The 17,761-nt window shown below is 51.9% G+C and overlaps 1 protein-coding gene and 1 long non-coding RNA gene across 3 annotated transcripts in view; one reads left to right on the top strand and one right to left on the bottom strand.

The window, feature by feature from the left end:
• Positions 1–8,958, bottom strand: part of vwa8 (von Willebrand factor A domain containing 8) — a 489,820-nt gene extending 480,862 nt beyond the window's left edge. The window contains exons 1-2 of the mRNA XM_038802772.1: positions 8,608–8,958; positions 4,550–4,627 (exon numbers count right to left, since the gene is read on the bottom strand). Of these exons, the coding sequence (XP_038658700.1) occupies positions 4,550–4,627; positions 8,608–8,749 (220 nt within the window). The 5' untranslated portion in view covers positions 8,750–8,958. The remainder of the gene's footprint in view (positions 1–4,549; positions 4,628–8,607) is intronic.
• On the top strand, positions 8,958–16,652 carry LOC119969312. 2 transcript variants are annotated; one of them, XR_005461329.1, is made up of 3 exons: positions 8,958–9,086; positions 10,728–12,049; positions 16,243–16,652. It is a non-coding gene; the product is annotated as an uncharacterized LOC119969312 (long non-coding RNA). The 2 variants fall into 2 exon arrangements; XR_005461328.1 differs by having other exon boundaries at positions 8,968–9,528.
• The last annotated feature ends 1,109 nt before the right edge of the window (positions 16,653–17,761 follow it).

Here is a 17,761-nt window from a genome sequence, read left to right as displayed (position 1 = left end):
TGTAAGACATGACCTTCCCTGCACAAAACCATGCTGCCTATCACTGATAAGTCTATTTTCTTCCAAATGTGAATAGATCCTATCTCTCAGTATCTTCTCCAACAGTTTGCCTACCACTGACATCAAACTCACAGGTCTATAATTCACTGGATTATCCCTGCTACCCTTCTTAAACAAAGGGACAACATTAGCAACTCTCCAGTCCTCCGGGACCTCACCCGTGCTCAAGGATGTTGTTAAGGCCCCAGCTATTTCATCACCTGGGATAGATCCTATCCGGACCTGGGGATTTCTCCACCTTAACGCCTTTAGAATACCCAAAAACTCCCCTTCCGTACGCCGACTTGACCTAGAGTATTTAAACATCCATCCCTAGCATCAATATCCGTCATGTCCCTCTCCTTGGTGAATACCGATGCAAAGTACTCATTAAGAATCTCACCCATTTCCTCTGACTCCACACATAAATTCCCTCTTTTGTCTGAGTGGGCCAATCCTTTCTCTAGTTACCCTCTTGCTCTTTATATACGAATAAAAGGCTTTGGGATTTTCCTTAACCCTGTTAGCCAAAGATATTTCATGACCCCTTTTAGCCCTCTTTATTGCGCGTTTGAGATTTGTCCTACTTTCCCGATATTCCTCCAAGGCTTCATCAGTTTTAAGTAGCCTAGATCTTATGTATGCTTCCTTTTTCATCTTAGTTAGTCTCACAATTCCACCCGTCATCCATGGTTCCCTAATCTTGCCATTTCTATCCCTCATTTTCACAGGGACATGTCTGTCCTACACTCTAATCAATCTTTCCTTCAAAGACTCCCACATTTCAAATGTGGATTTATCCTTAAACAGCTGCTCCCAATCCACATTCCCTAGCTCCTGCCGAATTTTGTTATACTTGGCCTTTCCCCAATTTAGGATAAACACAGATTTGCCTTTTACTGTCTCAAATTGCTACCTATTTTGTAGTCCGGAGTCGAGGCAGGCTCACAAAGCCATTTGTGACTTGGAGATGGGACATGGGGAAAGGAGGAGTGAGGAATCTGTTACTTTACTTCGAGCAGTAGGAAGAAAGGAGTCAGGAGGCTGATATGAGCAGCGAGAAATAAAACTTGCAGCCGCTCAGTTTGGCACGGTGGCTCAGTGGTTAGTACTGCTGCCTCACAGCTCCAAGGTCCTGGTTCAATTCTGGCATCGGGTGACTGTCTGTATGGAGTCTACACTTTCTCCCCGTGTCTGCGTGGGTTTCCTCCATCCGGGTGTTCCGGTTTCCTCCCACAATCCAAGATGTGCAGGTTAGGTGGCTAAGCTAAACTGCCCCTTAGTGAACAAAAGATTAGGTGGAGTTACTGGGTTACAGGGATACGGTGGAGTCGTGGGATTAAGTAGGGTGCTCTTTCCAAGGGCCGGTGCAGACTCGATGGGCCAAATGGCCTCCTTCTGCACTGTAAATTCTATGATTCTATTTCGCATGGACAGCTGCAGGTACGCCAGTCTCGTGGTTAATAAACTTGTAATTTATAGACCCAGAAGCAAATCCAGAGGATGCGAGCGGGGTAGTTTGGCAATTTAAACTCAGCTTTTTTTTTAATTTGCAAAATCAGTAAAAGTGTCCATGAAGCAGCCGGATTGCTTTAAGCTCTCAACTGGTTCTCGCTGAGGCTGCCATTCTTACTCTGTCTGTACTGTCTGTCTTACTCTATATGTGACTCCATGTCAATATGGTTGACTTGACCGACCTCGTAGGTGACCCAGAAAGCCATTCAGCTGCACCAAACCATGAGGAAGAAAAGCAAGAATCAGACTGGATTGACAACTGGGATGCGACCGAACATAAGAGTGCAGAAGGAGGCCACTTCATCCTATTAGGACATAGCAAAAAAGGGCGACATTTGACACAGTGGATAGCACTGGGACTGCGGCGCTGAGGACCCGGGTTCGAATCCCGGCCCTGGGTCACTGTCATGTGGAGTTTGCACATTCTCCCCATGTCTGCATTGGTTTCACCCCCACAATCCAAAGATGTGCAGGTTCGGTAGATTGGCCACGCTAAATTTCCCCTTAATTGGGAAAAAAATAATTGGGTACTCTAAATTTATACAAAAAAAGAAAATAGCAAAGGCACATCTCGTATTTATTTCACTAATGAGGAAGCATTTTAATATTTTCAGTAGTATAGAGATTAAATCAGTGGAATATTATCTTCAATTGAGGCTTGTGATCAAAGGCTGCATTACAGACTGGGCTGAAAGCTGCATGTACACTGTGTACTTGTTATCAGAGTGAGGGACCATCCAGACAGAGACAAGGGTAACAAAGGTGAACTAAAGAGCTCCGAGAACCTATTTGCTAAATATAGCTTTTAAGCTCCAAAGAAACATCAGGGAGTGGAGTTAGTTTAAAGTAGAGAAAAAGCCTTCCTGTCCTCGAGCAACAGGATAAAAATGGCCCCTTGCCAGGGTTGTGCAGCAAAATGTCTTCCATGAATTCCATTGAAGAGAGCAGTACCACAGCCTAAACAAGCAGTAGCCTGACAAAAGTCATGGTCTCAGATTCCCATCTCTGCAAAGGATGCTGGCTGCAGATCTATGGAAACATTACCACCTCCACGTTGCCCTCCAAGTCACACACCATCCCAACTTAGACATATCACCATTCCTTAATGATCACTGGGTCAAGCTCATGGAATGCACTGCTCAGCAACATTGTGGGATCCACCATACCAAATGGACTGTATGGTTCAAGGCAGCAGCTCAAGGCACTAGGAAGGTTTGTATTGTTTGGAAATAGAGATGGTTTAAGTAATCTACATTTGTGTTAGAAATAAGGAGCAGATTAAAGTTTAAGCTTAATTTCTGTATTTGCGTGCTGAGAAAGAGTTAAAACTTCAGTTTAGCTTCATGTTAAACCAAAGTGCTGACAAGTCTGTGGGTTACCTATGTTGTAATGAAAGTTTTATGACATAAAGGCAATCATAGGGTTTACAAAACTATGTTGTTGCTTGGTGACCAAAGGCTCGCACTGAAAAGCAGGAGCACTTGAGTTTCAGGCGAAAACCAGTAAATCAGAGGCAAGGAGCATTCCATAGACTGTCAGTACAGATAGGACAATAAAAAGGGACAAAAAACAAGTCCCAGAAACCAGGAAATTAGAAGATTAAAGTTCCATGAAGGCTGAAGTCAAAGTGACAAAGAGCTGGAATCTGAATATGGTCTTATTCACCGAAGGTAAAGAAAGGGGCCGGAGACCTTTCCAGTTAAAGATAAAACTGCAAAATGTAGACTTAATAATTTTTATTATCACAAGTAGGCTTACATTAACACTGCAATGAAGTTACTGAGAAAAGTCCCATATTCTGGCGCCTGTTCGGGTACACAGAGGGAGAATTCAGAATGTCCAATTCACCAAACAAACACATCTTTCGGGACTTATGGGAGGAAACCGAAGCACCTGGAGGAAACCCACACAGACATGGGGAGAATGTGCAAACTCCAAACAGACAATGATCCAAGTCGGGTATCGAACCTGGGACCCTGGCGCTGTGAAGCAACAGTGCTACCCGCTGTGCTACCACGCCACCAATTGGAGACATTGGCTAGCAAGTATACAAAGGTGAAAAGGTTGGTGATGCCTTAATACAGCCTGTGAAGCAGTGGTGTCCTCTTGGTGTGGTTTGGTACCTGAGAGATTGCATGGAAGCGTAAATGCAAAGGGCTATCCAGGCAGAGGAATACTGAAAAGAGGTTGAAACCTTTGATGTGGATCCTTGGTGAAGGCGTCCGAGGGAAAGCCTTGTGTGGGAGGAGATTCCGAAGTGTCTTCTTCGAGGGTGGAGTTTAGAAACCCTCATGTGAAAGCCAGCGTTCCAGTCATCCAATTAAGGGGCAATTTAGTGTGGCCAATTCACTTAGCCTGCATATCTTTTTGGGTTGTGGGGGTGAAACCCACACAGACGCGAGGAGAATGTGCAAACTTCACACGGACAATGACCCGGGGTCAGGATCGAACCTGTGTCCTCGGTGCCGTGAGGCAGCAGTGCTAACCACTGTGCCACCATGCCGCCCCCGAATATGATGTGTCTGACCACATTTCGCCGATTGGTTTACATGGACTGTGTACTTACTGAGAACATTAGAGCATATGATAAATTGTGCAACTTGGTCACCCTTACAAATTTGTATATGTGTATTATAGATAATATTTTCTTGTTTCATAAATTTTTGTTCTTATGTTAAAAGTTCATCAGCAGTCCTGTGACTGTTCATCAAAAAAAAAGTTAAGATCTAGCAAGCCGATTCTCCTGGGATCGGACTTGTCCAGTAATACCATCAGCTGGGATTGTAACACTATTTAGTGCTCATCCAAAGTGTATTGAGAAACATTTTAACAAAAAGGTCACTATTGACAGTTCCTTCATAATTAATATCATTTGTAAGTGAAACCAGTTTTCCGTAAAGCCTTTCCTCCTTTCACAGTCCCAACCATATGTCACTAGCACACAAAGCAGAAAAATATTTAGAATAATTGGAAGGAAAGTAACAATTTTACTTACTGTGTTTCAAGGGTACCAGTTCAGGGTTTTTAGGGTGTTTCAGCTTAAATTGAACATCACCAATGCTAATAATGTCACCTACAAAGTCAAGAAGAGACAGGGTAAGTCTTCACATTTTGAAAAGATTTGTCACTTCAGTTAACTGCATTATAAATTGAAAAACGTTCCATGCTAGTTGTAGTAATATAAATGCAGCATCCAATAGGTCACAACCGCTTTCAATTATCCACACGTCATCAGTAACAGAATCCAAAAAGCAGCACAACATTTGACAATATTCTCAGCAACCGTACATTGGTGAGAAAACAATTTTTAATTTTATACATTTATTGCAAGGGTGGTAACGGTTTGGAACTCGCTTCCACAAGCGGCAATTGACAACAGATCAGATAATTTCATTGAATGGCAGAACAGGCTCGAGGGCTGAATGGCCCACTCCTCTTCCTATCACATATTGAGTTCAACCATGTGCCAACTCATCACCCTACAGATAAAGAAGTGTTTCATCAAAGGAAGAAATGGAGGACAAAATGAGATAGACACAAAGAAAATACAGATACATCAGGGGGGAAAATAGCCACAGAAAGGAACTTATACAGTCATCTACAACATCCTTAGGATATCTCAAAGTGTTACGCAGCCAAAGGGCACTTGGAAGCTTTTATAGGGATCAGTGACTATGGGCCTTCTTAGCCTGCTGGCCTCACACACCAAAGCATTTCCGAATGTTTTCTGTGCTCCATTATATATTTCATAATTGTTTAAGGGATCTGTTGAGTCTGGGAAAGGGAGCTTCACAGGGGACAGTATTGGGGAGGTGTTGAAGGCGGAAGGGTGTTTGTGTAGGCAAAGAGTGCCTGAGAGGAAAAGTGTTTTCGGTCAGAGGTTGCTGAGGAAAGAGGATTCTTGGGGAGCAAAGGAGCTTTGGAGTTTTTCTGGAGGTTATCAAACACAGTTTAAGAAGTGTTCGAAGGAGTGGTCTGGAGGATTTCTCTGAGGTGGAGATCCTCTGTGGAGATCTGAGGGGTTTCTAAGCCCGGGGGGGGGGGGGGGGGGGGGGGGGGGGGAGAGAGAGAGAGAGAGAGAGAGAGAGAGAAACAAGGTCTCTGAAAGGAGGGGGGGGGGGAAGATCTCTGGGAGGGGGGAGGTGTCTGAGAGAAGTCTCACATTGAGTCGGGTATCTGAGTGGATGTCTCAGAGGGTACGGGTGTCTCTGTCAGGTGGTCCCGGAAGAATGGGCAACACAGTAGCTGACGGCAGCACAGTAACATAGTGGGTAGCACAGCTGCTTCACAGCGCTAGGGTCCCAGGTTTGATACCCGGCTTGGGTCACTCTCTGTGCGGAGTCTGCACGGTTTCCTCCGGGTGGACTGGTTTCTTACCACAAGCCCTAAAAGACGTGATGTTAGGTGAATTGGACATTCTGAATTTTCCCTCTGTGTACCCGAACAGGCACAGGAGTGTGGCGACTAGGGGCTTTTCACTGTAACTTCATTGCAGTGTTAATGTAAGCCTACTTGTGACAATAAAGGCTTTTATTATGAGGGGGGAATCTCTGAGGGGATGAGTCTCTGAGATGGGGTGGGGTGTCTCTGAATGGGGGTGGGGTTTCTCTGAAAAGGGGTGTCTCTCATTGGGGGAGTGGGGTTGTCTCTTGAATGGGGGAACGGGGGTGTCCCCGAGGGGGGGAACGGGGGTGGCCCGAGAGGGGGAAAGGGGGTTGCCCCGAGAGGGGGAACAGGGGTGTCCCTGAGAGGGGGAACGGGAGTGTCCCCGAGTGGGGCAACGGTGCGTCTCTCCGTGGGGGTGGGGTGGGGTTGGGTGAAGGGCAGTCTCTCTGTGGGGTGAGGGGGTCTTTTGGGGGGTCTCTCAGTGTGGGGGAGGGTGTCTCTCAGTGCGGGGGGGGGGAGGGTGTCTCTCAGTGCGGGGGGGGGAGGGTGTCTCTCAGTGCGGGGGGGGGAGAGGGTGTCTCTCAGTGCGGGGGGGGGAGAGGGTGTCTCTCAGTGCGGGGGGGGGAGAGGGTGTCTCTCAGTGCGGGGGGGAGAGGGTGTCTCAGTGCGGGGAGGGGGGGGGGGAGAGGGTGTCTCTCAGTGCGGGGGGGGAGAGGGTGTCTCTCAATGCGGGGGGGGAGGGGGTGTCTCTCAGTGCAGGGGGGAGGGTGTCTCTCAGTGCGGGGGGGGAGGGGGTGTCTCTCAGTGCGGGGGGGGAGGGTGTCTCAGTGCGGGGGGGGGGGGTGTCTCTCAGTGCGGGGGGGGGGAGGGTGTCTCACAGTGCGGGGGGGGGAGGGTGTCTCTCAGTGTAGGGGGTCTCAGTGTGGGGGGTCTCAGTGTGGGGGGCGTCTCAGTGGGGGAGGCGTCTCAGTGGGGGAGGCGTCTCAGTGGGGGGGCGTCTCAGTGGGGGGGGTCGCAGTGGGGGGCGTCGCAGTGGGGGGGGCGGCGTCTCAGTGGGGGGGGGGCGTCTCAGTGGCGGGGCGTCTCAGTGGGGGGGCGTCTCAGTGGGGGGGGCGTCTCAGTGGGGGGGGCGTCTCAGTGGGGGGGGCGTCTCAGTGGGGGGGGCGTCTCAGTGGGGGGGGCGTCTCAGTGGGGGGCGTCTCAGTGGGGGGGCGTCTCAGTGGGGGGGGCGTCTCAGTGGGGGGGCGTCTCAGTGGGGGGGGCGTCTCAGTGGGGGGGGGGCGTCTCAGTGGGGGGGGCGTCTCAGTGGGGGGGGCGTCTCAGTGGGGGGGGCGTCTCAGTGGGGGGGGCGTCTCAGGGGGGGGGGCGTCTCAGGGGGGGGCGTCTCAGTGGGGGGGGCGTCTCACTGGGGGGGCGTCTCACTGGGGGGGCGTCTCACTGGGGGGGCGTCTCACTGGGGGGGCGTCTCAGTGGGGGGGCGTCTCAGTGGGGGGGGTGTCTCAGTGGGGGGGGCGTCTCAGTGGGGGGGGATCTCAGTGGGGGGGATCTCAGTGGGGGGGATCTCAGTGGGGGGGGATCTCAGTGGGGGGGGATCTCAGTGGGGGGGGATCTCAGTGGGGGGGGGATCTCAGTGGGGGGGGGATCTCAGTGGGGGGGGATCTCAGTGGGGGGGGATCTCAGTGGGGGGGGGATCTCAGTGGGGGGGGATCTCAGTGGGGGGGGATCTCAGTGGGGGGTGTCTCTCGGGGGGGGGTCTCTCGGGGGGGTGTCTCTCGGGGGGGTGTCTCTCGGGGGGGGGTGTCTCTCGGGGGGGGTGTCTCTCGGGGGGGGTGTCTCTCGGGGGGGGTGTCTCTCGGGGGGGGTGTCTCTCGGGGGGGGGGTCTCTCGGGGGGGGTGTCTCTCGGGGGGGGTGTCTATCGGGGGGGGTGTCTCTCGGGGGGGGTGTCTCTCGGGGGGGGTGTCTCTCGGGGGGGGTGTCTCTCGGGGGGGGTGTCTCTCGGGGGGGGTGTCTCTCGGGGGGGTGTCTCTCGGGGGGGGTGTCTCTCGGGGGGGTGTCTCGCTCGGGGGGGGTGTCTCGCTCGGGGGGGGTGTCTCGCTCGGGGGGGGGGTCTCGCTCGGGGGGGGTGTCTCTCGGGGGGGGGTGTCTCTCGGGGGGGTGTCTCTCGGGGGGGTGTCTCTCGGGGGGGGGTCTCTCGGGGGGGGGTGTCTCTGGGGGGGGGTGTCTCTCGGGGGGGGCGTCTCTCGGGGGGGGCGTCTCTCGGGGGCGGGCGGTCTCTCGGGGGGCGGGCGTATCTCGGGGGGGGTTGTCTCTCGGGGGGGGGTGTCTCTCGGGGGGGGTGTCTCTCGGGGGGGGGTGTCTCTCGGGGGGGGTGTCTCTCGGGGGGGTGTCACTCAGGGGGGGTGGGGGTGTCTCTCAGGGGGGGTGGGGGTGTCTCTCAGGGGGGGTGGGAGGGTCTCTCAGGGGGGTGGGGGTGTCTCTCAGGGGGGGTGGGGGTGTCTCTCAGGGGGGGTGGGGGTGTCTCTCAGGGGGGGTGGGGGCGTCTCTCAGGGGGGTCTCTCAGGGGGGGTGGGGGGGTGTCTCTCAGGGGGGTGGGGGGTGTCTCTCAGGGGGGGTTGGGGGGGCGCGATCTCGGCTCGAAGACACCGCCGGGAATGAAGCCGCCGCACCTGCCGCCGTCTCCAGGCGCCTGATCCGGGTGGAGGCCGCGGGCCCGGCTCCGCTCAGCGGTTTCAGTACAATGTGGGTGAGTCTCCGCAGGGCCGCAGCTCCGCTAATGCCTCTCGGCAAGAGGAGCAGCCGGGATTGCATCCCGGGTGGAGGACCGAGAGAGCACGGTCTGACTGACGCTCCGCTGCCTCCCACTAACGGGGGAAGATCTGGATGCCGGAACCGGGAAGATCCGGACGCCGGAACCGGGAAGCCGGTTCGTCCCTCAATCGGTTCCGGCGGAGGCAGAACTGCGGCTTGCCTCCCGGAGGCAGCGGACACTGGAGCGCAGACTGTGGCCAGGCCTCAGGTCAGGCAGTGTGTGTGGAGGGAGAGGTTCAGAGAGACAGATGAGGAGGCGAAAATAAAAAAGGGGAGCTATTGACAGACTGAGTAAATGACAAAATGGTGCAGGGTCAAAGGGAGAGCGAATGGACAGGTAACAATAGAGGATCAGTAAATACAATAATCATCATCACGGCTAAGATCAACACTTGTTCTCCTCAGGAGAAAATTGTTAATGGGATTCAGCTCTCTGTTGCACCACACCTGTAAACAGGAGGCTGCTTGAATGCCTCATGGCAACATAAGTTGCTGACCTGCTCTTGAGCTTGTGCTCCGCTTGCAGCAACTTGGAGAATTAAAAAGGGACTCTTCTGTACTCTTATGATTCTGTGTCTGGCAGGCCACCCTGCCTCACCCCTGTGGACTCAACAGTGGTTTTCCGCAAAGCAGTCAACCAATCTTTTATTTAGTCTCCCCGGTGGCGGACACTGCATTGTGTTCAATAACTGCATCATACAAAGTTGCAAGAAGTACAGATACATTGCTGTTTCACCTGGAAGGAATGTTCGTGGGACTCAGAAAGTGAAAGAGAGGAGGTAAAAGGGTTGTTTTTTGCATCTCCTGCACTTGGTGGAAAGGTGCCACAGGAGAGGAGTGGGGTGTCAGAGGTGACTGGAGAGTGGACCTCGGTACCACGTAGGAAAACAGTTCCTTCTGGAAGTTGAAAGCAGGAGAGGAACTTATTTTGGTGGTGGCATTGTACTGGAGATGTGGAAGTAGGCAGTTGAGTGTGGGTGAAGGAGAGGACAAAGGTGGTTCCAGAAGAGAGGGTAGGATATGAAACCAGGATCGGAAACTAGGTGGCTGTCAAGTCACAATGTGGGGAGGCGGGGGGAGATCAAATATATCAGAAGTACCAGTTGAAAATTGTATTAAACAGAACAAAGAAGTAGGAGAAACTGGAGACTGCATTGGACCCTACAGGAAGCTGAGGGGAATGTAGTTAGCTAATTGCGGGAGTCAGTGGGCTTGTAGTGAAAATTGGTCAATAGGCTGTCCCCAATAATGGAGAACATTCTGAGGGTGCTTTGAGGTCAAGTTGAGGTCACTGAGGAGATAGTGAGGTCAAGACAGGAGTTACTTGTGGTCGCTGAGGGGAGAGTGGGGTCGGGGCTGTGGTCACTGAGGGTGCAGCAGGGTCAGGGCTGGGGTCACTCTGCAGTAGAGTCGGGCTGGAGGCGGGTGAGAGGACAGTGAGCTCAAGGCTGGGGTCACTAGGGTCAAAGTGAGGTCAGGAGTGCGGTCGCTGAAGGCAGCAGTGTGTCAGGGTGGGAGTCACTGAGGGTGCAGTAGGGTCTAGGCTGGGGTCACTAAGGGTGCATTGGGATCAGGGTAAGTGGCTAGTGTCGGTATAGTGGGGTGGAGGTAGCATCATTCAGTGTACTGTAGGTTGAGGCTGGGGTCACTGGGGGTGGAGTGGGGTCAGCCTGGGTCCACTTGGAGGAGAATTGGTCGGGCCTGGGGTCACTGAGGGACAGTAGGATTTGAGGCTGGAGTCACTGGGGGGGGGGGGGGGGGGGGCACTAGGATCCGGGTGGGTGGGGATCACACTCAGCCTTCCTGTTATTAAATTTGGAGTCACAGTTCCAGGGAACATTTCTATTTTTTTTGTGGAAACATTGCAGTCATGGTTCAGTTTTCTGAATTTCAATTGTTTGTTCACTCGAATCAAAATCTCATATTGATGATGAGTTGCTTAATTTGGATTATTCATTTGAATTCTTGTCACGAATAGGCCCTGACCAATGATATATGTACTGCTTAATTCAAATGGCTTCTCGATCAACATCAAGTGCTTGCAGAAGTACCGTTGCCGCCACACCCAATCGAGTGGAGATTGAGTAGCTTTGCAAGCATGACTGGCCAGAACTACCAAGACCCCTACCATCAAGGAAAAATACAAGATTATCAAATATGTGGAGGAGCACCCTGAAAAGATGAAGAAAGCGGTGGCGCAAATATTTAACATCCCTCCCACCACCCTCTCAACCTATTGACGAACAAGGAGAGAATTGCTGCTGACCACCAGCAGAATTTTTCAAGCCAGCGAAAGCGTATGCGGACTTCGGCCTGTCCCAATGTTGAATTGTCTTTGCTGGGCTGGTTCAAGCAGGTCAGAACATCTTCCATCTTCCTGCTCCCCTCTGACCTCATCCTACTGAGAAGGCAAACAAGTTGCACAGGAATGTCGGAGCGATCAGTTATGCCTCATGGATCAGCCGCTTCAAAAACCGGCATGAGATTATGTCCAGGTCTGGACATGGTGGGGTGAGTTGGTGGTAAGGACATCAGCGGGATTGGTTTTTTCAGGAGATACTAAAATTGCTGCTGCATCGCATGCTGATGTTATTGGGTCTTAGGATGAGAAAGAGACTAAAGCCAGTGGATCCAATGATCAGGCACTGGGAGACACACCAACCCACACCTTGGCCATAGTATCCTGTTCTGTGCAATTGCTGAGGAAGTGGCTGCCAATGAAGCCAGATGTCCCAATGCAACTTTTCTGTGCACTGATTCAAATTGAGAGATTAGTGCAGGAGAGGAGAAGCAACAATCAGGCTCAGAGAAGTTCAGAAAATGACTCAACTTTGCATCGTATTGTTTGTGCAGTTATTCAAGTAGATTTACCATAAGGCCATACCACTTCAGTTATGGCTTTGATGTTTTCACAGAATTGTTACAGAAGAGGCCATTCAATCTGTCATGTCTGTACTAGCCAGCAGCTAGTGGCGCCTGAAAAGCGCAGGAGTGGCGGACAGGCAGTCAGGTGGCCCCACAAGACGAGACGGAGGTTCAGGCGAGCCTGAAAGGGAAAAGGATGGCGGACCAAAGAGCGGAGCGGGAGCAGGACGCAGCGACCAGCATAAGGGAGGCGCTCTGGTTGGAGCTCCAAGCAATGGTGAAGGCGGCGCTGGCGGAGACAACGCACAAAATGCAGCAGCCCATCGAAGGCCTGGAAAGAAAAGTGGAGACACAGGAAACAACAATTCTGGAGTTGGAGAGGGTCACCTCGGACCAGAGTGACAGGGTGATAGCCCAAGAAGCCGAGGTAAAAAGGTTAGTAATGGCCCAAGGGAGCCTAAGAGGGAAAGTGGAGGACCAGGAAAATAGGTCCAGACAGCGGAACATTAGAATAGGGTGCCAGAGGGGATAGAGGGCAGAGACCCAACAGGCCACATCACCCAAATGATGGGCAATCTAGTGGGAACGGAGGTATTCCCAAAGCCGCCAAAAATAGACAGGGTGCACAGGTCGCTCCGACCCAAGCCCAAAGCCAGGGAGCAGCCAAGAGTGATTATCGCAAGGCTACACCAGTTCCAAGACCGGGAGAAAGTCCTTAAGTGGGCCCGGCAAACGAGACAGAGCACGTGGGAAGGGAAGACCATAAGGGTGTATCAGGACATTGGGGCAGACCTGGCCAAAAGAAGGGCTGAGGTCAACAAGGCAAAATCAGCGCTACACAAAAGCAAGGTGAAATTTGGGATGTTATTCCCGGCCAAACTCTGGGTAACATTTCAGGAGAAAGAGCTGTATTTTAACACCCCAGTGGCGTCTGATGAGTTCGTCAGAGCGAACAAACTGGGGGAGGAGCAGACGCAACGACGATGAAAGACACGGGTGCAGAAAAGGAAGGGAAAACCGGAACAAAGAGCGGCTGACAGACCACAAACAAGGACAATGGGATCGTGAATATGTGTTTTATGCCTTCCGCAGGACTCTGCTGCCTCGTTTCAGAGCTTGTCTCCTCTCTCAATGCAATGGCGGAGGGGGCCAGCAGAGCGAGGGAAATGAGGGTGAGAAAAGAAGACAGGAGAGTGAGACAAGGGCCAGTAGGAGGAAGGTTAAACAGGGCCAGAACTGGGCAAATACTGGGAGGAGGGTCACCGTACCAGTGAGGAGGGCCAGCACGGGAGGGCAGCTCCTGGCACAAGGAGGGGAAGGGGGGGTCAGAAGGGGAGGGGAACAGAGGGACGGGGAGAGGAGTCAGGGGGGAGAGCGTAGAACAAAAGAGAAGGGTGAGATAGTGAAGCAGTACAGACATAGGCCTCGGCGGGCATGGAGCAGGGCGAGGAACCAAGAGGGCGCTGTAAACAGCCACTCGGGTGGGCATCAGGGCGGAGGGAGACCCCGGAGTACAGGGGCTCACCCACATGGCGTACACCCAGCTGGCGGCCACATTGGGTGCCCCCTGGACAAAGGGAAACCCCGGAGCGCTGGGGCCCGACCCCATGGTGAGAGCGGCGACCCTGGCCATTTCGGACGGCCCTCTGGACAAAGGGAAACCCCAGAGCCCTGGGGCCCGACAACCAGGTAAGTATGGGTGATCCTGCAGGACCGGAGGGTCAGAAAGCCCCCCACCAGGATTGTTACCCGGAATGCAAGGGACTCAACGGCCCAGTGAAAAGATCTACTTACAAGAGAAGGACCGACTGCTGGTAAGGAAGGGCTGGTGGGACAGACGTACCATTCATGCTATTGGACGAGGGCTATGGGAGTAGCAATATTAATTAGCAAAAGGCTGAGGTTTATGGAAACCAAGACAGTCATGGACCCAGGCGGGCAGTATGTCATGGTCAGCGGTGTCCTGGAAGGGGCACCGGTCATACTGGTAAAAGGGGTATACTACCAACTGGGACAACACAGAATTCATAAAGAAGACCATGGCGGAAATCCCCACCCTTGACACACACCGACTGATTATGGGGGGTGACTTTAACTGCGTGCTGGACCCACTGACCGACCGATCAAACCCCAGAACGGGGAATATGTCTGGCATGGCTAGGGAGCTAGGAGCCTTCATGGAACAGATGGGTGCGGTGGACACCTGGAGGGTGTTGCACCCAGGAGAAAAGGAGTTCTTGTTCTTTTCGCAGGTACACGAGGTGTACACCTGTATCGACTTCTTTGCAGTGGGGAAATCGATGCTTCCAGTGATCACGGGAACGGACTACCCCACGATCATTATCTCCGACCATTATATGGATTTGAGGTTGGAGACAGGCCGGGCCCAGCGCCCCATGTGGAGGCTGGACACGGACCTCCTGGCCGACAACGCCTTCTGCCAAAAAATATCACGGGCCACAGGCGATTACATTAGTAACAACCAAGATGGGGAGGTCTCACCCTCCACGTTTTGGGAGGCACTGAAGACCATGATCAGAGGAGAATCATAGCCTACCAGGCAAGCAGAGATAGGGAAGAGTGGGTGGCAAGTAGCGATAGGGAAGAGAGGGTGGTCAGGCAACAGCTAGAGCTAATGGACTCCATTCTGGAAATCGATAGAAAATACTCCGAGGCCCCGACAATAGGGCTGCTGCAAATGTACTTTAACCTGCTATCCACTAGGAAAGCAGTGTACCAGCTCCTCCAGACACGGGGAACCTTCTACGAACATGGAGACAAGGCTGGCTGCCTATTGGCTCACCAGCTGAGAAAGTAGGCAGCCACGAGGGAAATAGCGCAGGTTCAGGATAGCAGAGGCAGACTGGTAACAGAGTCAAAGGAGGTCAGTCGGGCATTTGAGACCTTCTACCGGTGGAATTTACACCTCCAAGCCCCCCTATGGGGATGGGGGAAATGAAACAGTCCCTAGACAGACTGGAACTACCAGTGGTGGGGGAAGACAGACAGAAGGAGCTGGAAGCACCAATAGACCTGGGAGAAATCATGCAAAGCATCAGCTCCATGCAGGTGGGGAAGGCACCGGGACCCGACGGGTTCCTGGCGGACTTCTACAAAATATTCACACCAGTCCTAGCCTCAAACTTAAGGAACATGTTCACGGACTCACTGACAGGGGGCACCCTTCCCCCCCACGCTAGTGCAGGCCACAATCTCACTGATACCCAAAAAAGATAAAGACCTGACAGAATGTGGATCATACAGACCCATTTCACTGCTGAACGTGGATGCGAAAATACTCGCAACGGTCCTGGCCAAAAGGCTGGAGGGCTGCGTACCAGAGGTGGTTGCAGAGGACCAAACGGGCTTTGTCAAGGGTAGGTAGCTCACAGCGAGAATCAGGCGGCTGCTGAATGTGATAATGACCCCCACCCCTCCCCCCCTCCCCCCAGAGAGAGAACACCAGAGGTGATCATCTCCCTGGACGCAGAAAAGGCCTTTGACAGAGTCGAATGGAACTACCTCCTTGAGGTACTGGAATGGTTTGGGCTCGGAGCGGGATTCACCCCCTGGGTGAGGCTCCTGTACAACCCTCCCAAAGCGAGTGTCCGAACTAACACCACCTGCTCTGAATACTTCCAGCTGCAGAGAGGAACAAGACAGGGCTGCCCCTTGTCCCCACTCTTGTTTGCGCTAGCGATCGAACCCCTGGCGATAGTGCGGGATGCGAAAAGCTGGAAGGGAATCCGGAGAGGAGATAGAGAGCACAGTTTCACTCTATGCAGATGACCTGCTCCTCTATGTCTCAAAGCCACAGGAGGGACTGAAGGCAATACTGCAAATACTGAAAGAGTTTTGAACCTTCTCGGGCTACAAACTTAACCTGGGCAAAAGCGAGGCATTCCCAGCGAACCCAAAAGGGCAATGGATAGAGCTGAAGGGGGCTCCCATTTAAAACGGCCCAGAACAGATTCCATTACCTGGGGATCCAAGTGGAACCTCACCAGCCTGGTGAAGGAAGTAAGAAAGGACCTTCAACAGTGGGGCTCACTCCCACTCTCCCTGGCGGGGGGAGTGCAGACGAGCAAGATCAACGTACGTTATAGTTCCTCTTCCTGTTTAAATCCATCACGATCTTCATCCCCAAGGCCTTTTTCCAAAACGTAGACAGTCTAATCGTGGCGTTTGGGTGGGGGGTTTAAAAACCCGAGAATTCCCAAACCGACACTGCAAAGAGGGAAAGTCAGAGGGGGCCTGGCTCTACCGAACCTACAATACCACCACTGGCCAGCAACGGCAGAAAATGTGAGGGGATGGGTACAAGAACCCAAAACAGATTGGGTACAATTGGAGGAGCCATCCTGTAAAGGAACGACCCTCTGGGCCCTGGCTACAGCAGCACTCCGATCCTCCTCAGCAAGATATACAATGAGCCCAGTGGTGCGGAAGGAAGGTGGGGAAACCACAAGAGAAGAGGAAGGGTGCTGAAATGTAATGTATATACATAACTTTATAAATATGAGAAAAGCCAATAAAAAGATTTTCAAAACAAAATGTCTGCACCGGCTCTCTAAGCAGTGTCAATCCCCTGCCTTCTCCCCGTAACCCTGCATATTCTTCCTTTTCAGTTAATAACCCAATTCCCTCTTGATTGCCTCGATAGAATCTATGCACTGGGGAAGAAGCAAAAACCAAGCACACAGAAGTTTACAAAGACTCGACTTTGCAATTTGTTACAGTTTTCAATTTTTATTCAAGTGAATTTCAGTCATGATTTCACATTATAGTTTTGTGCAGTTCTTTTTAAATGGTTTGCTGTATTGGGCCATTAAAATTCTTTAATTCACACCAATGGATAAATCAACCGCTTTTCAAGAACAAAAATGACAGAATTAAGATGAATATTCTATTTATGTGAATTTCTGAACCTGAAATTATATTATCCTTGGTTTGTATTGTTTCTGTTTCCTTCTTAAATGCATTCAGATTCTAAAAGGGTTGTAGATTCATTCCAAATAAAGGAGCACATGGAATTCAAGGAAACTTGTCGAGATAGATCCAAAACTGACTTAGTAATTGGACACAAAGGATGGTGGTAGAAAGCTGTTTGAGTAACTGGAGGCTGGTGTCCAGCGGTGTACCACAGGGATCAGTGCTGGGTCCCTTATTGATTGTTTTATTTGTAAATGATATTGATGAGAACGTGAGGGGAATGATAAGTAAGTTTGCAGACAACACCAAGATTGGTAGGGTGATTAATAGTGAAGAACAGGGTTGTAGGTTACAGGAAGATATAGATGAGTTGGTCAGGTGGGCAGAGCAGTGAGAGATGGTATTTAACCCTGATCAGTGCGAGGTGATGCACTTTGGAAGGAGAAACAGGGCAGGGTAATGAATGGCAGGACACTGGGTAGCTCAGAGGAACAGATGGAGCTTGGGATACTTCACAGATCCCTGAAGGCAGCAGAGCAGGCGAATAGGATAGTTAGAAGGCACATGGGACACTTGCTTTATCAGTCATGGCACAAAACATAAGAGCAAGAAGGTTATGTTGGAGCTGTACAGAATGTTGGTTAGGTCACCAGCTGGAGTACTGTGTGCAGTTCGGTCACCTCACTATGGAAGGAGGTGATCATGGAGGGGGTACAGAGGAGATTCACCAGGATGTTGCCTGGGAGGAGCATCTGAGCTTTCAGGAGAGTCTGAATCGGCTTGGAGTGTTTTCTTTAGAGCAGAGAAGGCTGAGTGGGGATGTGATTGAGGTAGAAATCATAGAATCTACAGTGCAGAAGGAGGCCATTCGGCCCATGGAGATTGCACCGGCCTTGGAAAGAGCATCCTACTTAAGCCCACACCTCCACCCTATCCACATAACCCAGTAACCCCTCCTAACCTTTTTGAACACTCGGGGCAATTTAGCATGGCCAATCCACCTAACCTCCACATCTTTGGACTGTGGGAGGAAACCGGAGCACCCGGAGGAAACCCACACAGACACGGGGAGAACGTGCAGAATCCACACAGTCAGTGACCCAAGCTGGGAATCGAACCTGGGATCCTGGAGCTGTGAAGCAACTGTGTTAGCCAGTATTAGACATGGAGGGGTTTGGACATGGTAAATAGAAGCAGCTGTTCCCTTTGGTTGAA

The sequence above is a fragment of the Scyliorhinus canicula genome, chromosome 7, assembly GCF_902713615.1.
Source record: "Scyliorhinus canicula chromosome 7, sScyCan1.1, whole genome shotgun sequence".
In the NCBI taxonomy this organism is placed as follows: Eukaryota; Metazoa; Chordata; class Chondrichthyes; order Carcharhiniformes; family Scyliorhinidae; genus Scyliorhinus; species Scyliorhinus canicula.
This window is presented reverse-complemented; position numbering and strand designations above follow the sequence as displayed.